The 24,107-nt window shown below is 43.6% G+C and overlaps 1 protein-coding gene across 1 annotated transcript; it reads left to right on the forward strand.

The window, feature by feature from the left end:
* On the forward strand, window positions 1,986-21,249 carry HTATSF1 (HIV-1 Tat specific factor 1). Its single transcript, XM_021079891.1, is given in 11 exon segments — window positions 1,986-2,184; window positions 2,379-2,619; window positions 4,303-4,483; window positions 5,680-5,727; window positions 6,473-6,627; window positions 9,317-9,480; window positions 10,807-10,906; window positions 17,056-17,145; window positions 18,055-18,192; window positions 19,013-19,411; window positions 19,414-21,249. Coding segments are annotated over 10 exon segments (2,280 nt in total). The 5' UTR covers window positions 1,986-2,184; window positions 2,379-2,433; the 3' UTR covers window positions 20,233-21,249.

Genomic DNA, 24,107 nt, shown 5'->3' on the forward strand with positions numbered 1-24,107 from the left:
GGGATACTTCAGTAATTTTCCAGAAAAAGTTCCTAGGTCAGGTAGATGACTTCTCTGGCCAGGCAGTCTCTACTTTCCTAGGTTATTGTATTTTTATCCACCAAGAAGGCCGTGGCCTATTAGGCAGGAGTACAGAGAAGCCGGTGGTCTGGGGTTCTGTCTTCCTGGGTCCGGCAGCCCCTCATGTGGCCCACCTTATCCCAGTGCTGGAGTTTCCGGAGCTATCCCCTATCTTTATAACAAAGGACACCCCCCCTTTTTTTGGTCTTTTGTCTTTTTATTTTTTTTAGGGCTGCACCCGCAGCATATGGAGGTTCCCAGGTTAGGGGTCAGAGTCAAATCGGAGCTGCAGCTGCCGGCCTGCACCAGAGCCACAGCAACTCGGGATCCGAGCCGCATCTTCGACCTACACCACAACTCACGGCAATGCTGGATCCTTAACCCACTGAGCAAGGCCAGGGATCGAACCCGCATCCTCGTGGATACTAGTCGGGTTCATTAACCACTGAGCCATGATGGGAACTCCAGACATTCCCCCCTTTTTGCTTGTTACCTTGAGCATTTGCGACGTGTTAAAAAAAAATCTTGAAAAAAAAAAAGGTTATAAAGACAGAGATACTTCGATTTCCTCAGTTACAAGGAATTTAATTCTAGGAATCCAAAAGGATTTAACAACGGGAAACAAGCCTCATGTCCAATGGCCAAACAGAATGCCATCACAGGTGCAAGCATGCTTAGCTCCCAAGGCCACTGCTCCTCCCTGCCTCAGCTTCTCCCCTCACCCCTGGAGAACTTCTCCACAGAAGGCCTGTTTCGCTTACTACCTTCCCTATGTGGACCTCCCTGCTTCTGGGCTACTCTGACCCTGTCCCTGTCTGTTCCAGTCTCATCCCTCTCTCTGGGAGGGGCTCATTGAGTCAAAGTCAGTCTAGAATGCGGGGTTTCCCCACCAGGTCACAGGCCTCTGGGTAGACTTTGGCTGGGTCGCGTGGGACCCAAGCATCAGGAAACTTTTTGGCCACCTGCTCAGAGGGGCCTGTGGATATAGCAGGTGCTCAGTGTCACGTGCAGCAGAGCTGTGCAGCATATTGTCACCTATGCTGTGAACTCGCTCAGGAATGAAATGGGAGCCCAATAACACATTGCTGAAAACAGCTGTATACTATTTTAGGATCCTGGAAGAAATATTTAGCAATGCTTAAATGAGCCTAACAAAACTCGTGTTATCTATATTATAAAAACGCATGCAAGTGCTAATGCACGCATGTTTTTTCTAAAAGGCCAAAAAAAGATGTCAGCCGGGCCGTAAAGGTAGTATGTACACTGGAGGTTAAAGTTTCCGGTTTGGAGCTTGAGCACGTCTGAATTATGGAGTACTGGGGGCAGGCAACTGCTGCCATTCCTTTCCAGAGACTGAGAAAAGCTCCGGAGAGATTTAAAAAAAAAAAAAGGAGCTGAGGCTTGGCAAAGGATGGTCCTTCCACCCATCCTTCGTGCATTCTTTCATTCAATCACGCACCACACACGCACTAGACACCAGACCCCGGGCTAGGAGATCGGGCTAGAAACATGAACAAGAGCTGGCACCTCTTGTACGAAAATCGTAACGAAACAAGTAAAAGCCCTGTTTCCACGCGGAGGAGGGGCTTTGGGGCGAAGGAGGCGCATCTTTTTCTCGCAGCCGGACCTGGCCCGCCCGCCCCGTCTACTCCCCCAAGATGGCGGCCGCCCGGACGCCCGCCCCGGCGCCGGCCGAGTGGGAAACGTCCCACGCGTTCGGGTTACCGCCCGGCCCCGGCCCGCCGCGGCCCGCCGCGGCCCCCGCGGAGCCCAAAGTCCCCGAGGCGACGCGGGCCCGCGCCGTGGCGACCCACGTGGGCATCCCCGCGGGCAGCTGCGCAGCCCCCGTTGCCCCGCCCCCGGAGCCCCACGCCGCCGAGCCGCGTCGACGCCTGTTGACGCCACTGGGGGCGTGTCGGCGCGACCCGCGACGTCGCGACGCTCCGACAATGGCGACTGCGTCAGCCTGAGCGGGCCTTCGTTTTCAAGTGGTTTCCGGACGTGGCCGCGGGAGCCGCAGTCGCCTCAGACCCGGTCGGCGGCGGTGGCGCGCGCGCGCGCTCCCGCCGCGCCCTGGATCGAGCGGCGGCGGCGGCGGCGGCGAGGCCCGGCGGGGCGAGCGAGGTGGGCGGTGGCGCGGCGGGGCGGGGAGCAGCGGCGCGCGCGCGCGCGCAGGGGGCGGGCGGAGCGGGGGGCGGCGCGTCCAGCGAGCGGCCCCGACTTCCCGGGGGCTGCTGGGGCGCCGCGGGGAGGCGGGCCGGGGGGCGGTGGGGCGCGGGTTGAGCGCGGCCGACCTCTCTTTCTCTATTGCCCTCCAGCATCAGCTCGGCCTCTTAGCTCTCTCAGACCCTGCCCCTGGGCTAAGTCGGCAACATGAGCGGCAACAACTTGGATGCGAATGATGAGTTTGATGAGCAGTTGCGAATGCAAGAATTGTACGGAGACACCAAGGACGGCGACACCCAGAAAGATCCCGGTGGAGAAACCGATTCTTTCGGGCAGCAGCCGGCTGACACCCCGTACGAGTGGGACCTGGACAAGAAGGCTTGGTTCCCCAAGGTAAGAGTCGCGCGGGCGCCACTGCAAAGCGGTCCCTCCTGGCCAGCCTCGCGTGGCGCTCCTTTCACGTTTTCTTTGCCGAGCTCCTGGGTTAGAGCCCCTCTGGATAGTGACGTTTCTTTTTGTTGTGTCTAGCAGAACCGACGTGTAAAGGAACCGAAATCTTTAGGGAGATTGATTTTATCTGTGAAGGTCACAGTTGGTTATTGCATTGGTGACTGCTTTTTATTGCAAAGAGGAAAAAACACCAAGAGCAAATTTAGTAGCTGTTAATCTCAGGAAGCCAACCTCACTTATCCTAGGAATTCAGATATTTAGCTGAAGTACTGTGTGCAAAATGCAACTTACTGATTTGGGACAGAAAGAAGTCGCAGTTGATAGATCTTTACTGATTAAACTTTGCGCCTCTTTTTACTTTCTATTAAATTTTGTCCCTGGACATGTATGTTTGAATCATATCACCACAGGAATATGACTAGAGGTGCACAGACTGCGGATGGAAAAGATCTGTGCATATTTAATTAGAGCACTTAGAAGTTGTTAAGTACTTTATTTCAGCTTGTAAGTGAAATGACTGATGGTAAACTTGGTTCTGTAAACTTTTTGGTAAAAGTACCCTGTTAATCACAGTCTCATGTGGGTGGGGAAAAAAGGATACTACTCACAGACTAATTGACTTGCAAGCCGCCGATACAAACTGTCTCCACTGTGTAATGTGAGTGTTATTTTTGTTAATTATTTATTTCAACTTTTTTTCTTTCCCATTTCGTATTTGTGTATATGTTCCAACCCGTCCAAATCGTTAAACTTACTGTATGACTTCTTGTAATGGTAGTGCCCGCTAGTGTGCAGTTTCTTCAGCCTTCTGAGCACTTTAACAGTAGTCTGATAATGGATTAATGTGTGGCTTTGTCTTTTTATGTTATGAAAGCCCATACCTCTTCAAACCTTGAACTTTTAAATCTTCTTCATTCCTGCATATGCCTAACATTGATTGGTATGAAGATATAACTACATTTCTTTCATTGTGCAACTGTGCTTTTCCCCCCCAAAAGCCAGGAGGATAGAAGTCAGTTGGGTTTGTTCTGACATTAAGACGATAATGTGATTTAATTAGTGATGGAGTTAAAATAAGCATTTCGTTTTTATCATTATTAGCCCCATTCTTTATATGCTAAATCACAGTTCTATTCTGGGATTTCTGTGCCTACAAGTATTTAAATATTTAGTGTGCATATGCTTTTATTCATCCATATAGTAAAAGAAAATTTGATTCTGTTGTTAGATTATTAGTTGACTATTGTTTTTTTTCTGTTTTATTGTTATCTAGTACTTCCTTTGTTATATTTATTTATAGCCTCAGTCAAGTAGATTGCAGAGAGAGTAATTCATAAACAAAACAACTGGAAAAGGTGCCAACATCACTTAAAATGCCTTTTATAGTATCTCAGACTTTGGTATTGATAATGCAAGTATCTATGTCTTAGTTTTTTATCACTTTATGCACAACTGTCTATGTAAGATGACTGTTCTTTCATGTATGCTTTAATTACTGTCATCCACAGAAACATTTGTATGTTAGGTTGCATAACTGAATATGCTGTTATTTAACACAGTGTAAACTTTTTCTGGGAAGAAATCATTTTTGAATATCTGTGTGTGTATTCTAAATGTCTTGTTTAGATCACTGAAGATTTCATTGCTACATATCAGGCCAATTACGGCTTTTCTAATGATGGTGCGTCTAGCTCTGCTGCAAGTGTCCAGGATGTCAGTGCTAGGACCACAGAGGAGCCTCCGCAAAGGAAAACCCCTGAACCCAGTGATCCCAGAAAGAAAGGAGAAAAGAGAAAGGCTGAATCAGGTAAGTGGATTTAGCTTGCAAAACCTGAGTATAAAAATTAAAAATGTGAGCGTGTGCGTATATAGTTACTTTTGAAGAATTATAAAATAGCTTTGATAGTATTATAAGATTGGCTTTTTTATTGTTATTGTTATTCAAGTTCATATGTTGGCTCTCACACTATCCTGTGGGCATCTAATCCAGTTCAATTCTCAGTTTCTTCCTTTGCAAAATAGTGCTATTATTATGAGATGATCTAAAGTTCTGTTCCTCGGAGTTCCCGTCGTGGTGCAGTGGTTAACGAATCCAACTAGGAACCATGAGGTTGCCGGTTCAGTCCCTGGCCTTGCTCTGTGGGTTAAGGATCCAGCGTTGCCGTGAGCTGTGCTGTAGGTTGCAGACTCAGCTTGGATCTCGTGTTGCTGTGGCTGTGGTGTAGGCTGGCGGCTACAGCTCCAATTCGACCCCTAGCCTGGGAACCTCCACATGCCACAGGAGTGGCTCAAGAAAAGGCAAAAAGACAAAAAATAAAAAAAAATAAAGTTCTGTTCCTAAGCTTTTTTTTTTTTTTTTTTGGGTCTTTTGGTGTTTTTCTAGGGCCACACCTGTGGCCTATGGAGGTTCCCAGGCTAGAGGTCGAATCTGAGCTGTAGCCACTGGCCTACGCCAGAGCCACGGCAACGCAGGATCCGAGCCGCGTCTGTGACCTACACCACAGCTCAGGGCAACGCCAGATCCTTAACCCACTGAGCAAGGCCAGGGATCGAACCTGCAATCTCCTGGTTCCTAGTTGGATTCATTAACCACTGAGCCACAACGGGAACTCCTTTTTGTATTTTTTGAGTTTAATTAAACTGAACTCAAGTCAATTTTGCTTCAGCTTGGCCAAGTCTAACACAGTAGATTGGAGTCAGAAGCAACTTACGCCAAGGTCTAAAATCAGTATAACGATGAGGGTTTTTTAAGGTAGTATCAGATTCATAAACAAACAAGAAAAACTAGCCATCTTTTTTCAGACAGGGTTCTGAAATTAGTTATCTATCCAAAGATCCAAATGCTTTGAAAGCTGATGGCGATTTGAGTTAGTCACCCTTGTTCTAAGGGTCAGAAAACATTTCTGAAAGTTTTGAGAAATTGCCATGTTGTCAGAGTTTCATAATAGGACTCTTACCTTTTCTTTCATGTGTTTTATTTATTTATTTTATTTTGATTTTTAGGATGGTTTCATGTTGAAGAAGACAGAAATACAAATGTTTATGTGTCTGGTATGTATACCTTTTTAACCAAATTTAGAGTAGAAAATATTTTATTTTGAGATTTTTTTTTTCGGAGTAGTTTTTAGTTTTTCTAAATTCTACTTTTTATCATTGTGTCATTTTCAGTCATTTGCATTATTGAGAAATATGTGGGGGTTTTTTTTGAACAAAACTAAGAAAAATTAAGGGTATGTAACTTGGCATGCCACCCTTTTTGTCTGCTTTAGGTAACTCATAGCAGTTTGGCCCTTCAGATTCACTGATTCAAGGTGTAAATAAAGCATGATTGTAATGTGTATTTGAATACATTAAAACATGACATTTTCTCAAGTCTATAGATATGGGATATTCTTTTCTTTTTTTTTTTTTTATCTTTTTGCCTTTTCTAGGGCCATTTCCATGGCATATGAAGGTTCCCAGGCTAGGGGTCTAATGAGAGCTGTAGCCACCGGCCTACACCAGAGCCACAGCAATTCGGGATCCGAGCCGCATCTGCAACCTCCACCACAGCTCACGACAATGCCACGTCCTTGACCCACTGAGCAAGGCCAGGGATCGAACCTGCAACCTCATGGTTCCTAGTCGGATTCGTTAACCACGGAACCATGACGGGAACTCCCAGATGTGGGTTATTCTTATATTTTAGAAAATCAAAATTGTACTCATCTACGTTATAGAATTCTAATTGCTACACTCCTTAAGTAAGCTCTTTACTGTAGATGCCTCTGTAATCTTTCTTCCCCTAATGTTACAGGTTTGCCTCCAGACATTACAGTGGATGAGTTTATTCAGCTCATGTCTAAGTTCGGCATTATTATGAGAGATCCTCAAACAGAAGAGTTTAAGGTCAAGCTTTACAAAGATAATCAAGGAAATCTTAAAGGAGACGGGCTCTGCTGTTACCTGAAGGTTAGTTATATAGTCAAATAAATTTCTTCTATCTCCATTTTTAACTCAGGAACCAGGGCCGTAATTTGGCATAGATGACAACCAAGAGCGAGAGCTATTCAAAACAGGATGCGAAGGAAACTGTTATTTCAGGTTGTGCTTGTATGTATCATATTGGTAAGATCATTACTTTCTCTTCGGAGAAAATATGTTACCAGGTCAAGGCATTAGGTAAGTCCTATGACCAAAGTGCCTCTTTTGTCCTAAAGAGATTTTGCAGTGAGTATTCTTTTAGGAGTAAATGCACATAATCAGTGCAGAACCCATTCTACAAATCCACAAAGCAAAGACAGGCAGTAACATTTTATTTGCCTTTGGAATGAGTTAGACCAGGGTTTGGCAAACTTCAGCCCATCGCCTGTCTTTGTACATAAAGTTTTAAAGTAACATGGTCCCATTCATTCGTTTACACATTTGTCTGTAACTCCTTTCACATTTCGACAACAGAGTTAAATGGTTGCAACTACAGACCATGTGGCCTACACAGCCTAAGGTATTTACTCATTAGCCCTTTACAAAAGTTTTCTGACCCCTGAATTAGACCACAAAGGAGGTGATAGCCTGTGCTTACTTAGCCTGTGCTTGCTTCTTTGAAATGTATTTTGAATGAAAGAGAAGAGTGATAGTAACGGAAATTTGCAGAGCCTTGTTCACAGTACCTTGAGTTGCACAGGGGAAAGCTCCGTGTTAAAGGCAGCCATCATTTTCAAAACACCCATCACCTTAAGAGCATTGTATGATGCCTCACCACAGGGTACAAAAGAAATGGGGACAGTGATGGCACGTACATTGCCATAGAAACAGAAAAGAATTACAAGGGAAAATCAAAGCGGTAGAACAACAGTACCAACATCGTGCGTGTGTTGCGAGTATACAACGTTTCAGGGAAATCCGAGCAATGTAGGGTTAAGCTGACAGCTTTTGGGAAGATAGGTTTTTGACCTGGTTCTTGAACATGATGGGATCATATGCGAGTATGACCATTATAAGGGAGATATTTATGAAAGTTTCAAGTGTAAGGAGATTGAGTGCTCTGTAAATTATTGAAGGATTACTAAAACTCTGTGAACGGATTCTTGGGAGGTTTGATTGGCTTTTAAAATCTTTAGGGGAGTTCTCGTTGTGGCACAGTGGAAACGAATCCTAGGAACCATGAGGTTGCAGGTTCGATCCCTGGCCTCACTCAGTGGGTTGCGGATCTGGCATTGCTGTGAGCTATGGTGTAGGCCGAAGATGTGGCTCTGATCCCGAGTTGCTGTGGCTGTGGTGTAGGCCGGCAGCTACAGCACCAATCAGACCCCTAGCCTGGGAACCTCGATATGCCACTGGAGCGGCCCTAAAAAGACAAAAAAAATTTTTTTAGGGCATTCCCGTCGTGGCTCAGCAGTAATGAACCAGCTAGTATCCATGAGGGTGCGCGTTCGATCCCTGTCCTCGCCCAGTGGGTTAAGGATCCGGCATTGCTGTGAGCTATGATATAGGTTGCAGATGCGGCTCAGATCCTGCATTGCTGTGTTCGTGGTATAGACCAGCAGCTGTAGCTCCAATTTGACCCCTAGCCTGGGAACTTTCATGTGCCATGGGTGCAGCCCTAAAAAGAAAAAAGGAATTCAAGGAGAAGAATGAGGTTTTGACAACCTTCATATGTAAAACTTATGACTGATAAAAGTGCAAGATTGGCAAACCAGTAAATTGAATTCCAGAAGAATATAGTTAATTGTTCCAGGATCCATATTTGATTGTGTGGCTGAGTTCAGTTGTCCTTTTGAGTTCTCAGATCCTCAGATCTTTGAATCTGTGTGGGGCTGACAGCTGCCCCCTTTGTATGGGACCCGGGATCCACAAATGTGTGTCATGCTCAAGCTGCCAGATAATCATCTTCTCCCCATTATATTTCTACGTTTTAACTGGTGAACAAAAAAATTAAAGGCTGGCTGTGCTATTCCCAGTTCCTTGAGTCATCTGGTCTTTAAGAACCTTTTAGAATTTTAAAACTGGACTATACCCTAGAAATCATGCAAGTCCATTTGCCTCATTGAGATTCCAAGAGGCAAACCTACTATTCTAGTAATGGTATCACTCATTGAACACTTGCTGTATGCCAGTCGCTATCCTTTGTAACCTTTTATTTAATTTCGTCAGGAACCCTGCAAAGAAGCCGTTTCCATTCCCGTTTATACACATGAAGAAGTTATGGTTCAGGGAGCTTAAATAACTTGCCTAGGTTCACAGAACTGGTTGGAGACAGCTACGTCTTAAATGCAAGTTTCCCAGTACGCATTCTAGAGTTCTTTATTCCAGTGTAGGTAGTTACATTTAAATCTTTATTTTGAAGTTCCCATTGTGGCTCAGTTGGTTAAGGACCCAATGTTGTCTCTTTGAAAATGCGGGTTCGATCCTTGGCCGCGCTCAGTGGGTTAAGGATCCGGCATTGCTGCCAGCTACAGCATAGGTCACAGATACAGCTTGGATCTGGTGTTGCCGTGGCTGTGTTCAGATTCGACCCCTAGCTTGGAAACTTCCATGTGCCTCAGGTGTAGCTGTAAAAAGAAAGAAAAATGTTATGTATAGTCATCATTCATCTTAAGTTTCATGAAGTTTCATTTCAATGTGTAACTTACTGACTGTATCTTATTTTCCCTTTATAAAGAGAGAATCTGTGGATCTTGCATTAAAACTTTTGGATGAAGATGAAATCAGAGGCTACAAATTACATGTGGAGGTGGCAAAGTTTCAACTGAAGGGGGAATATGATGCCTCAAAGAAGAAGAAGAAGTGCAAAGACTACAAGAAAAAGCTGTCTATGCAACAAAAGTTTGTGTTGTTTTTTTTTCCTGTTTGAAAAATTTCATATAAATATCCTAGAGTATATTTTAATATTTTTCACCTGATTTTGTCCCATGAAATAGCCTACAAATTATTTTTAAACAATTTTATTAGATCATCAGCATCTCGCTGTGTAATAGGATGATTTAGCAGTGGTGGGGTTTTTCATTTTCTGGGGTGTTCATTTTTATATAATGGAGGCTTAAATGAAATAAGAAAGCCATCTCTGTGGAAAATGTTGAATGTCAGATTAAATAAGATGGTTTATATTTATGTACCAGAGCCATCAGTTCATTTTTCATGGGGGTTGGAATCAGCTATACCAGAACCTAAACTTTTACATACAGGTTTGTTAGTAGAAGTTAGAAATTAGGAATGATAGGTTTTATCATTTTATCATATACGGTGTCTGATTGTATATAGTATATACATGATGTCATCAAGTTTCTATTAATGCATTTATTTAACATGCTTTTTTGAAATACACTGATTTTAAGAAATTAAGAGTTCCCGCTGTGGCACAATGGGATTGGTGGGGTCTCTGCAGCACCAGGATGCAGGTTTGATCCCTGGCCTGACATGGTAGGTTAAAGGATCCAGCGTTGCTGCAGCTGTGGTGTAGGTCACAACTGGTTCAGATCTGATCCCTGGCCTGGGGACTCCATATGCTGCCAGGTGGCCACAAGAGGGGAAAAAAAAAGAAAGAAAAAGAAAGAAATTAGTCAAAATGATAAGTACTTTTAACAGTGAATCCTAATAACACTTGTAACACTATACTTACACTAATGATAAAATAATCATAAAAGCATTTAGTTGTGATGCCTACAGTTTTTACAGGAATAGTTAAAATAGATACCTAGAAATTTTATAAACAAAATCAGTAAAACTTAAGATTGTAACAGAGTGAGTAGTTTTATATATTTCAATGCCGTTTGTTCTCTATAATCATAAAATGCCTAAAAACCAGTACAATTTGCACATTTTCTTGGCTTCCAAGTAGAGGTAGATAGTCATAGATGCTAAATAATTAGCAGTTTTTCAGGAGTCTCATTGGGATGTTTATAATCAGACAGCAGTTCTGAAAAAAATTCATATTCCGGACGTTTCAGATGCTGGATCTGCGTTTCACCTGCCCGTTATTTTCATTTCGGAAAGTTCTAATGGAACTGTGACTTAAATATACATTGTTGTTCAGGAATCAACTAATTATCATTATTAAATACCCAATGAAGAATTATGTTAATAGCTCATTTTTCCTTCTCTCCGAGTCTGAAACAAAATTCACAGCTTCTTGTTCCTGCTTTGTCTCGTCAGGCAGTTGGACTGGAGACCTGAGAGAAGAGCAGGCCCATCCCGAATGCGCCATGAGCGAGTTGTCATCATCAAAAATATGTTTCATCCTATGGATTTTGAGGTAGGAAGCAGTATTCTTACTGGCGGAAACATAGATACGCTTTCTTTCAAGGGAGCCCGGAGCTCGCCTCGCCTCGTCTTTCTCATGTCACATCTTGCACACTTCAGTAGTCGTCGAAGTAGGAAAAGAGAGCTAAGAATCAGTCGAAGGCTTCGGATTTTCCCAGGTTTAGCCCTGTCCTCTTTTCATTGTATCCCAGATAAGCCTGTTTAATATACTCTTACTGTGGCCACAAACGCAGCTACTTGGTATGGGAAGTGATTAAAAATCTAATCTTTAAAAGACTTATGGGACTTGCCTGTGGCTTTTGAGTGCAGTTCAACAATACAGGCTGATTTTGGTGAAGCGGACCAGTTTCCCACTTGGAAATGAAAACTTCACCTTAGTCCTAAAAGTTTGATCCTCAAGAGCCTTGGGTTAATGAACTACAGCCCCTGACATTTAAGTCGCGGAGGTTGGGTTTTTGTTTGTTTTTTTCAAGACCTAATTTTTACAAAACTCTGTAGTGGCTATTAAGAGGACTTTATAATACCTAATGTCCCTGAAAGCTTCCAGGAACAGCAAATCAAAGCAGATAAAGGAGGAAGAGCTGCAAGTGAGGGTTAAGGAATGCAAATTGCCACAGGGTACGTTGTGTGGTTGTGTGGCATTCCGCCTCTTGTTCTCATCTCGGTGTTTCCCATAGGCTGATGAGATCATTCATGGAAGAACAATTCTTTATTCTCTTCTTGGATTCTAAAGTTAATGATAACGAGTTACACATAAGAGAAAAATGTTCATAATGTAAAATTCTAGGTTTACAAATGGTCTAGCGGCAGCCAGAGCCCACTCTTGCTCCTTTTGTGCGTTTAAACAGAATCAGCATGGCAGTATCGTTCAAGCCCCTCAGAGAGGGCCCCCGAATGGCCTGCGGAACTTCATATCTAATAGTGATGTGATACGTTTCCTGTGCACGCGTGGCATCCCCGCATCTTTCGACGCCATTGGGGGAGTACATGTGGTCTGTTTGTAATGATTGATGTCTCTTCTGACTAGAATCCTGAGGAATCTCGAAATATGGCCGAGCTACTTTAGACTCCAGGGACAATGGAGGGTGTTGAAAAAACACACATGGACACGTGTGCACTAGATGCTTTTTGAAATGCTGTCCCTGTTGGATGGGGCTTTGAAAGGCATGCGTAGATGGTTCTTGGTATCTAGCCTAGTAGGTACAACTTCAGAATTTTATTTCCCTGGTAAATAATTGTTATTTTTAATTAGGTGACTGAGTAATTTCTGTGACTTGAGATCCTTGATTCATAGCATTCCATACTCCTATCACTTGACGGTGAATATAAATGCAAACTTAATTCATTAAGTATCTGGGACTTCTGCAAATCCAAGTCTGTTGTGTAATTACCTTGACCTGCTACTGCCTCCTACCTGCTCATCGAGACACCTAATCTAAGTCTAGCTATCATCCTTAGCAGACTTAATTTATTCTTTCTTGACCCCTGCAATTTCCCTCCAGTAAATATTTTTGTCTTTTTTTTTTTGCCTTTTCTAGGGCTGCTCCCGCGGCATGTGGAGGTTCCCAGGCTAGGGGTCAAATCGGAGCTGTAGCCTCCAGCCTACGCCAGAGCCACAGCAACGCGGGATCCGAGCTGCGTCTGCGACCTACACCACAGCTCACAGCAACCCCGGATCGTTAACCCACTGAGCAAGGGCAGGGACCGAACCCGCAACCTCATGGTTCCTAGTCGGATTCGTTAACCACTGCGCCACTATGGGAACTCCCCTCCAGTAAATATTTCTAAGTTTCATGCTTGTAAATTCCTTTTTTTTTTTTTTTTTTTTTTGTCTTTTTAGGGCCGCACCCATGGCATATGGAGGTTCCCAGGCCAGGGGTCGAATGGGAGCTATAGCTGCCAGCCTACACCACAGCCACAGCAATGTGGGATTCGAGCTGTGTCTACAACCTACACCACAGCTCACGGCAACACTGGATACACTCAACCCACTGAGCAAGGCCAGGGCTTGAACCTGCGTCCTCATGGATTCTAGTCGGGTTCATTAACCACCGAGCCATGACAGGAACACCCATGCTTGTAAATTCTTTTTGTCTAAAAAAAAACTCCTATATTGGTTTAGTATAGATTATACTTTGGAGTTAATAGAGCCTTTATATTACCCTATTTTATTTTACTCATAGCTAGAATGTGAGTTCCATGAGGCCAAGGGCTCTGTCTACCTGATTTGCAGTTATATTCCCAGTGCTTCAGATCATGCTTGGCCTACAGTAGGCTCTCAATATGTATTAATAGGCCCTCAATATTTATACGAAAAAGTGAAAGAATGATTGAATGAAACCCCTTTTACTCATAAGTAGAGTCTTTTCGTTCACTCAATGAATAAAACATTTCCTCTTTAGCATCTCTGAAAATGAAGGAAAGTTTGCAGTTATGCCACAAAGGCTGGGAGGGCAGTGATGGGCTGCAGAGTTCACAGGTGCCATTCTTGTTGCCCATTTGCCAGGTCTTGTGTGGTCTGACGAGCTTGATGAGACCCTGTCACCAATTCTTGTTTTTTTTGCTCTGTCCGGGTTTGAACCTGAAGGCGTATCAGTGTAGACCTGTCTACTGTAGTAGACTGTCCAGTACGTGAGACTCTAGCCACATGTGGTTATTTAAATTTAATTAAAACAAAAACTTCAGTTTTGCGCTTGTACTAGCCACATGTGGCTGGTAGCTACTGTATTGGACAATGGAGCTATTCATTGCTATCGCCATGGGACGTTCTGTTAGCGCTGGTATGGACAGAATATAGCTCTGGATAGAGGTGTTCAACAGGAAAACTGCATTCATTGGATGTTTTGGGGGAGTGTTTGATTTCTCTGAAGATTTCATATGAATCTGAAGAATAGACTTCAGCATAGAGCTTTGTAGTGGAAAATAAAGACTGAATTTTCAGGTTACCCTGGGTATCAGAAAGAAATCAGATTTAGGGAGATGAAATACAGACACAGGCATACTTTGTTTTATTGTGCTTCACTTTACTGCACTTTGCAGGTACTGTCTTTTAAAAAAATATATATATATATATATCGAAGCTTCATGGCTCCCCTGTGTAGAGCAAGTCTGTGCCATTTTTCAAATAGCATTTGTTCACTTCCATTTCTCTGTGTCACGTTTTGGTAATAGTCGCAATAGTTCAAGCTTTTTCATCATTATTATATTTGCTCTGGTGATTTGTGATCAGTGATCTTTGGTGTTATTCCTGTGACTTGCTGAAGGCTGATTTGCTCAAGGCTCAGGTTTGCATTTTTTAGCAATGAAGTTTTTTGGGTTTTTTTGTTTGTTTGTTTTGTCTTTTGTCTTTTCTTTGAGGGCCGCATCTGTGGCATATGGAGATTCCCAGGCTAGGGGTCTCATCGGAGCTATTGTTGCCGGCCTGTGCCAGAGCCACAGCAACACCAGATCCGAGCTGCATCTTCGACCTACACCACAGCTCACGGCAATGCCAGATCCTTAACCCACTAGCGAGGCCAGGGATCGAACCTGCAGCCTCATGGTTCCTAGTCGGATTCGTTAACCACTGAGCCACGACGGGAACTCCGCAATGAAGTATTTTTTAATTGAGACTTTTTTTAGATTAATGCTGTTGCACACTCAATAGACTACAGTATAATGTCAACATAACTGGAAAGCCAAAAAAATTTCGCCACGTGCTTTCTTGCGATATTTGCTTTATTGCGCTAGTCTGGAACCAAGCCTGTGATGTCTCCAAGGTATGCGTGTGTATTTTTATTTTAAACAGTTGAGTGGTATTAGAATCAAAACACCTAAAAATACTCTTTGGTATCAGGGTCAACAATGAAGGCTAATATTTTAAATGTAACTTTAGGGGGGTTTCAGTATTTAATTCAAAGCCTTGTTTAAAAATTCATGCCTGGCAAATATGAATACCAAGAGATGAAGAACCAAAACTCAGATGTACAGGTAGGTTTCTCACTGTGTGTGCTAGTGCTGTCCAGTGAAGGACAAAAATTTCAAACTCCAGTGTTTATTTCACACCTGCAGCGCACCTCAGTTTGGACCAGCCACATTTCAGGTGCTCCATAGCCACGTGTGGTTAGTGGCTACTGTCTTGGACAGTGCAAGTTTAGATTGGAAAGGAATGAGAAATAATGGTTTGTTCCTGGGAAAATAAAACACCACTCTGGAAAAAAAATTCTGAACAATGACGGCAGAAGGTTTCAGTGTATCAGTCTGAGTTTAGTCTTAGGTCTATTGCTTGCAAAGTGTTGTCTTTAAAAAACTTTCATTCTGGAAGTTCCCACTGTGGCTCAGCGGTAGTATCCATGAGGATGCAAGTTGGATCCCTGGCCTTGCTCAGTGGGTTGAGGATCCAGCGTTGCCATGAGCTGTGGTGTAGGTCACAGACGCGGCTCAGATCCCATGTTGCTGTGACTGTGGCAGCTACAGCTCCAGTTCAGCCCCTAGCCAGTTAACTTCCACATGATGTAGGTGTGGCCCTAAGAAGCAAAAAAAAAAAAAAAAAAAAAAAATTCATGCTTAGCTTGGTTAAAGGTCTTTCCCAGAGGAAGGAGTTACTGTCTTTAAGCCTCATGGTATGTAGCATACATTTGTTTTTGAAGCTGGTAAAAATGAAAACAGTGGTTGGGGAATACTGGCTAAAATTTTATATCCTTGTAGGAAAGCCACTGAGACTTGATAAAGAAATGAAAGAAGATAATGCTCCTTCCCCCTACAATGAAAGCACACTGACATTTATCAAATATTTTGAAATAATTTGTGTCTGTTTCTAATGTAATCCTGATTTCCCTTGGTAAATAAAATGGAAGGAAGTATTAGGGACAGTTTATCAAACTCTGAAAAAGCTTTTATTGACTGTTCATTATGTGAGACTGTGCTGTATTCTGTGAGGGAATCAAAAATCAGTCAAACTAGATTCCTGCCTGCGGAAAGCACACAATCTGATAGGAGCTTCCCCCCCACTCATAAAAGCCACCGCATAACTTTACCAAATGACTCCTATGCTCCATTCCTCATTCCTCTCCGGTCTGAGAATTCGGTATAAAATAATTTGGCATATTCTCCAAAGTTAGATCATATAAGTGGGAGAAGTCCAGAGTCCTGCCTGCTATAGTTTTAGAAGCCTCAGATTTATAGGATTTTATATTTTTGATTTTTTTGTTTGATTTCATTAACTGCCTACCAGTTGTTTGTTTTTGCTTTTTGATAGAACCTTAGGAAGGAAAGGCCACTTGTCATTTTTCCTGTTCCTCTTTAGTTGGTGAGGAAAAGAGAAGCCTGTGAATAGATGAATTCAAATGCTTCCTAAAAAGTGTAAGTCAGAGTTCCCGCTGTGGCGCAGCAGGTTAGGGATCCAGCATTGTCTCTGCAGCAGTGCAGGTTCAGTCCCCAGCTTGGGAACTTCCACATGCTGTGGGTAGAGGGGGAGACTCTATGTGTTCTTCATAGACTCATAGTTGCAGGAAAGCCCCAGCTGAGAACCTATTTCATTGTGTGCTTAACAGCAGCTCCCTGTCGGTGTGGTCCTGTTGCAGGGTGGTAGGAGGCAAGAGGAATAGGGATCCTTATAAGGGAGGTTTACTCCGGGAGTTAAAATAGAGTCTTGGAAGCACAAAGAATAATCTTAGAACACTTCATCAATGAAGGTGTACCTCTCCCCATCACGTTCTGTAAATGGGAAACCACACAAAACACAAAGCAGAGGATTCTCATCGGGACAGTCAGTGTGGTGTGCGTGCAGAACCGAGGAATTCGCAACCTCTGACTTCCTGTGGGCCGCAGGCCTTCTCCTGCCTTTACAGCTGCTGCTGTGTCGAGTTCCACGGACACTTCCTTCCCTTCCCTCTCCTCTGCCACTGTGACGCCTGCTGCTGCCTCCCGTGGCTGTCCATTCCCCGGCTCAAAGCAGGGCAGACCTGTAGTAGCAGCAGCCGTGGTAGTCTAACTTCATTTGAATTTGATTTTTTTTAAATTTTGTAGAGTGCAGACAAACATAGCTAACCTTAAGCAAATCCCTTTTTTTATTTGTTGGTTTGCCAAAGTAAGAAATTTGATTCTCAGCATTTATACTTAAAGAAGGGGGCAAACTGGTTTTAATCAAGTGTGTTTTTGTAGGATGATCCACTGGTGCTGAATGAGATCAGAGAAGACCTTCGAGTAGAGTGTTCAAAGTTTGGACAAATTAGGAAGCTCCTTCTCTTTGATGTAAGTTCATGGCTTGGACAAATGATTCCTAAAGCACCTTTCTTCCATTTTAGTAAGTTATTAACAAATGTCAGTATGGCCTCAACTGTTAGATTCATGTTTTTATATAGTAGGTCTGTTATCTGGTGATTATCTGTTAGCGGTATTACACGGTATAATTAGATGAACGTGGATGACAGGCCAAGGCTTTGATAGACTCGGTATGCCTTGGTTATTTTCCTTGCTCATCACTCTGGAGTATATAATCAGGTGAAAGAAAGTTCAAGAAATGTGTACAAGAGCTTATGGTTCCCCATTTGCCCACATTTCCCCTTCTTTGTTAGTTCCTCTCACATATTTGGAGAAGAACAATCAAGAAAAAGACTCTCCCCTGTGTTCCCCTTCTCACCTTTTTTTTACATCCAAAATTGACGCATAATTAAGAGTCACCATTTATTGATGGCATGACCTACAGCTACTTGACCTGTTGTCTCATTGAATCCTCACAGTCTTCTGGGGTAGATAGGTGCTATTTTACCCATTTTATTTATTTACCCATTTCCCAGATAAGGAAATTTAGAGATTGAGCACCTTGCCCAAGGTCGGTGGCAGAGCCAGGATTTAATCCCAGGGCTCTTCAACTTCAGAGCCCACATTCTCAATGACCATACTGTTTTGCCTCTCATCAGACAGTGTTATCAACAGAAACACTTGCAAGGATATCAGGCCTGGTTTTTGCTAGCCGAGGTTAATAAGCTAATGAAGCAGCTAGCTGCACGTCACTGGCTGGAATGAAAGGGAAGAAAGACTTCATACTTAAAATCTTTAGCTCAAATGATCAGAAAGAATGCTACTTACCTACTTTGTCGCATGTGTATGTCTCACTTTAAATCTCTCCATTCATTCCTTTTTCTGTTCCTATCTTTGTAGAGACACCCGGATGGCGTGGCCTCTGTGTCCTTTAGGGAGCCGGAGGAAGCTGATTATTGTATTCAGACCCTTGATGGGAGGTGGTTTGGTGGCCGTCAGATCACTGCCGAGGCGTGGGATGGGACTACAGATTATCAGGTGAGCTCTGCAACTGTCACGGGCACATGAATTGTTTCATTTCCAACAAATACTGTTCTAGCAGTTTTTCACATAAGTTTTGGGTTCTCTTTAATCTCTTTAATGTCTCAGTGCTTCTTTTATTTTTTTGTTTTGCCTTTTTCTAGGGCTGCACTCGTGGCATATGGAGGTTCCCAGGCTAGGGGTCGAATCAGGGCTGTAGCCACCAGCCTACGCCAGAGCCACAGCAATGCCAGATCCGAGCTGCATCTGCAACCTATACCACAGCTCACAGCAACGCCGGATCATTAACCCACTGAGCAAGGGCAGGGACCGAACCCACCACCTCATGGTCCCTAGTCGGATTCGTTAACCACTGCGCCACGACGGGAACTCCAACAGTGCTTCTTTTAAATAACTCTTTACGTTCAGAGTGTAGACAGCAAAATGTTTGAGTCTTTCAGTTTATAAGTCTGAAATCTTAGGGCTTGCTAAAAATGGCAATAAGAAAAGAACCCATTAAACCAAAGCGTTTCTCTTCCTTTCTGGGTTGTAAAGTACAGGCAGCATTCAGTTATTAACTTTTTTAGTTGATGAGACGTTTCTGCAGTGTTCTGGGATTGGGCATTTATTTAAATGCTCTTAAGGTCAACTCTAGTAAATCAAGATGGAGAGTTTTGGAAACTGAAGATTGGGAATTGCTTTAATTTCCTAAACGGGATGCCATATAAAACCAGGTGCTTTCGACGGCAGTTGGATTGCTCAGAGACACTGTTGCTTCTCTTTGCCTAACCCATCCCTCGGTCCGTAAGGTAACAGCGGTTTCCGTGTGTGCACACAGGTGGAGGAGAGCACGAGAGAAAGGGAGGAGAGGCTGCGGGGCTGGGAGGCTTTCCTCAACGCCCCCGAGGCCAACAGCGGCCCTCCTCGGGCCGCCGCCGCTGCTGCCTGTGCTCCCGAAAGGGCCGGGCCTTCGAGAGCCAGGCATTTCTCACAGCGCCCTGGCGCACCTGGAGCGAATGTTCCAGAAGCCGCGACTGAGCAGGCGTTGGAAGAAGCTGTAGATGCAAAGAAGTTTGAAAAGCCAGAAGATGGGGGTGAAGCTGAAGAAGCCGCTTCGGGAACAGACGCTAAAGAAAGTGGCCCTGACAAGGAGGCTGGAGAAGGCCGCCCCCCGAGGGAGCGGGAGGCGGGCTGCCCCGCGGGCGCGGAGGGCGGCGCCGGGAAAGGGCCGGAGGGGCCCCTCCGGCCCAGGAGGCCAAGGAGAACGGCTCCGGACGAGAATCCAGAACGAAGAGGCTCAAAACGGCCCCCGAAGAGAACGGCCTGGAGAGGGAGCCGGAGGCGGAGGGCCCGGGCGGGGAGCCTGAGCCGGAGGCGGCCGCAGACGGCGGCGGCGACTCGGAGCGCGAGTCCGAAGACCGCTGCTCGGACCCGGACCCGGACCCGGACCCGCAGCGTGAGGCCGGCTCGGGCGAGAACGGCCTGGGGCAGGGCGTTGAGGACGGCGCCTCCGACGGGGGACCGAAGGAAGCCGCTCCTGGCAGAGAGCCGGAGGACAATGACTCAGAAAAGTCCGAGCTCGGAGACGACAGCTCCGGCAAGGTGTTCGATGAGGAAGACTCCGAGAAAGAGTTGGACGAAGAGTCCGAGGAGAAGGAAGAGGAGGAGGATGCGTATGAAAAAGTGTTCGACGATGAGTCGGACGAAAAGGAGGACGAAGAGGATGCCGAAGAAAAGGGGCCAGAAGATGCTGATGAAAGGGACGAAGACGACGACGCGGATGAAAAGGTGTTTGAAGATTCAGACGGAAAAGACGACGAGGAAGACGTAGATGCCAAGGAGGGTGAAGACACAGATGACAGGATGTTCCAAGACGACGATTCCAACGAGAAGTTGTTTGATGACGATTCTAGTGATAAGCTGTTCGAAGATTCTGACGAGCGAGGGACTGTGGGTGGCTTAGGGGATGTTAAGGAGGAAGGGCCCCTGTCCACAGGCAGCAGCTTTGTCCTCAGCAGTGACGACGACGACGACGACGACGACGACGATGATATTTAATCCCTTGAAGTTGCTTTTTAGGGAGACCCGCTCCATCTGCATTTTGCCTCTGCTCCAGGGTAATTGCTAGTAGAGTTACATGAACGTGTGCATAGTGGTAGGATGCCATCAGATCAATGCAGTGGCGTTTTCATTGTTACTTGTACTTAATGATTTTAAATACCTGTCAATTGGCTGTTCAGTTTAAACTTCATAGCGTAATGCAAGTAAACTGGATACTCTGTCCTTTGTCATATTTGTTAAATGCATGCAGAATAATATTTTTTAAAGTATTCTGATTGAAGTTTGTGATAATTCAAAAATAAAAAAATAAGTTGTTAATATGCAGAAACTGAAAACTGGACTTGAGTTAAATTGCATTTCTAATTCTTGCTGTTGCTTTATTCATACTAAAGTTTGGTTTTTCTAAGGACTCAGAAAGTCCCTGTAGGTGTCGCCTTGCTTCCAGCTTATGGTCCTGCTGAGGTCTCCAGTTCCCTTCTCTAAACCAGAGTATGTTGCTTCTTTGGAGTTTTTCCCTGCCCGGTTTTCATAGGTTACTTTTCTTTTTCTCTTCTACCCTCTTCCCATGAAAATTGACTTTTCAGTGTGCAAAAGTGAACCTCCCAAGATCCACAGCTTCCATTATTGAAAATACAGAGAGCAGATGAGAATTCTGCTGTGTACTGTTTGGACCCCTCTAGAAGTTGATTAAAGTTACAGGACCTTTCCCCAGAAAATGTATGCACACACTACACAAGCTTTTGTATACAGTTTGGGGAGGTTCATGAATCCCTTGGCGTTTAAGAACTTTTGTCATGTCTATTTCAGTTTTTTGTTTTTGATTTTGTTCTAGATTCATAGTACCTAGTACTAGGCTAAGTTGTATAGTCCCAGTAAAAAGAAATCGGGTCTTTTTTGATTGTGCTTTCCAAATTCAGTATTGATGAACTGACTTCTCATGTAGTGTTAAGATGTTATTCTCATAAATTAGAAGAATTAAAATAAACTGCGTTGGTGCTTTTTCATTGTACTGTCTCTCACTGTAATCGTGACCCTCTTTAGACAGAAAAGAGCTTTTGTGCTTCAAGCCCGCTCGCTGAGAACTTTTCAGTTGACGTCTGGCATCTATTAAAAGTCTTTAGGCTTCTCACAGGGATAAACCAGTAACAAAAAAAAAAAAAAAAAAGTGAAGAAAGTTAAAACAGAAAAGTTGCAAACCCTTTAAAGATAAACCAGAAGCATTTAAACACCATATTTATTGTATTTTACCACAACTCATTGGGGAATTTATTGGTTTTCTAAATGAAAGGGAAAGAATGCTTTATCTTCCACACACAAATGGAGGCTTTTTATTTATTTATTTATTTTTTTGCCTTTTAGGGCTGCACTCGGCATATGGAGGTTCCCAGGCTGGGGTTCTAATAGGAGCTGTAGCTGCCGGCCTACATCACAGCCACAGCAATGCAGGATCCAAGCCACATCTACAACCTATACGACACAGCTCATAGCAACACCGATCCTTATAACCCACTGAGCGAGGCCAGGGGTCGAATCCACAACCTCATGGTTCTTAGTCGGATTCATTTCCGCCACATCACAACAGGAACTCCCCAGCTCTAAGGCTATTAAAGGGAGGGTGTTCTCATTCTAACGTCTTTTCCCCTGTTCATGAATTTGGTTGATATCAAATACTTAGCCTTTTTTATATCAGCACCCTGGAAGCGAAAGTCACAAGGGACTATAAAATCGTGACTAACTTATGAGGTGATGTTGATGAGTAGATACTAAGAGTCATGAAGCACACACACCTGTTTTCTAAGTAATCAGGTTCTGTTGGTCCTGAGAAGGGAATTTACTGTGAAGCAACAGCACATCCTATTATCAAAAGACAATGAAAATGGGGGGGGTGGATTATAAGCACAGCAGTGCTTAACAGTTACCTGGCAGTTCCTACAAGCACAGCTCCCTAAGACTCTCCTTTATAGAAATATCAGTTAATGTATTGAAACTCCATGTTAGAAGGTAAGAATACTACTGGTCTTGCCAATGTTCATGAAATCTTTGAAATCTACTGCTTTCTGCAAAAGAAACTTAACAGCAAAATTGGATCGATTTGTTCCAAGGATCTCTTTTCCTTCCCAAGTAATGATAACTCTGGGCTCCTAAAAGCAGGTTGCCAAATCTGGCCCATTTGGAAGCCACAACTTCTTCCTTTTTAGAGTGGAATCTTTTCCTGCTATAAATTTTTTTGGTGATTCTGAGGCTTGGAGAAAAGGTGGGAGTTAGCTCATTTTCTGAATACACCTTTCTCAATGTGGAGAAGCACTCTTAATTAGTTTGAGCAACGCCCTGGCTATAGAAGCCAAGTAGAAAGCTTATAAATCTGCCCTTTGTGAGTATTTGTCAGTATGCTTATCCATTGCTTTTTCCTTACTGAGTAAGTCTCAGATTTATAAACTGCATGCTTTTTTTTTTTTTTTTAAGACAGTCACTTCTCTTCATTTAAAATCCTTTGGCTCAAGTTATTTTTGCTTCTTACCACACTTCATTTATCTGACTTTCTTCATATCTCTCTAAGTGAAATACAACCTGATGTGAGAAAAAAATGTTAAAATTATTCCTTTCTAAAATCATGATTTGGTACTGCAAATCGCCTAAATTCTTGGGATTATCTGAGCGATTGATGGCTTGAGAGAAACACTTAATAGTTTAAAGTTTCGTTTTAGGTGTTCAGATCTGTTCATTTGGAATCAAGAGGATACTGATGTTACAGTAATGCCCTATACCATACGCTCACATAGCCTCTGCAGATGGGCTTGTGTTTATGTTCTAGTTGTCCGTAGTGCTTTCAGGCTAGATAAAGAAAGCAGCAGCTGAAATAGCACTGATAATGTTGGAAGAGTCAAGATCTAAGAAGAAAGCATTTATTGATTTGCCATTTCCAGCTTTTTCATAAAAATTAGACAATAATAATGATAAACCTGCAACAGTTGAATGTAAAAATTTCTAGACTCAACTATATGTCTCACTTAAAAGTTTGAAAATATTGGGGAAATAACTATTAAAATAATAATAATAATAATAATAATAATTCCTCAGTTCAAAAAAAGAGGAAGAAAATCCAAGCTCTAATATAAACTGCACAAGAATAGATATCTAAAATTCTTTTATATCTTGTAAAAGGTTCCCAACACATTGTTGCACATGTCAAAAATTCAAAAAATGTTTACATAATGAATAAATGCATACTTAATTTTTAAAAAGTCTGAAAATGTGATAGCTTGAGCTCATTCTTTATTTAAAAATTAGGGGGGTTCCCGCCGTGGCGAAGTGGTTAACGAATCCGACTAGGAACCATGAGGTTGCGGGTTCGGTCCCTGCCCTTGCTCAGTGGGTTAACGATCCGGCGTTGCCGTGAGCTGTGGTGTAGGTTGCAGATGCGGCTCGGATCCCCCGTTGCTGTGGCTCTGGCTGAGGCCGGTGGCTACAGCTCCGATTCAATCCCTAGCCTGGGAACCTCCATATGCCGTGGGAACGGCTCAAGAAATAGCAAAAAGACAAAAAAATTAAAAAATAAATAAAAAATTAGGGAGTTCCCGTTGTGGCACAGCGGAAACAAATCTGACTAGGAGCCGTGAGGTTGAGGGTTCAATCCCTGACCTCAGTGGGTTAAGGATCCGGCGTTGCCGTGAGCTGTGGTGTAGGTCGCAGAGGTGACTCGGATTCCGAGTTGCTGTGCCTGGAGCGTCGGCCGGCAGCTGGAGCTCCAGTTTGACCCCTGGCCTGGGAACCCCCATCTGCCACAGGTGCGGCCCTAAAAGGACAAAAGACAAAAAAATGATACTAAAAATTGCCTTTAAATAAGAGAAGCTTTGGTTTTCAGGCAATTCTTA

Source organism: Sus scrofa, chromosome X, assembly GCF_000003025.6.
Source record: "Sus scrofa isolate TJ Tabasco breed Duroc chromosome X, Sscrofa11.1, whole genome shotgun sequence".
Classification (NCBI taxonomy): Eukaryota; Metazoa; Chordata; class Mammalia; order Artiodactyla; family Suidae; genus Sus; species Sus scrofa.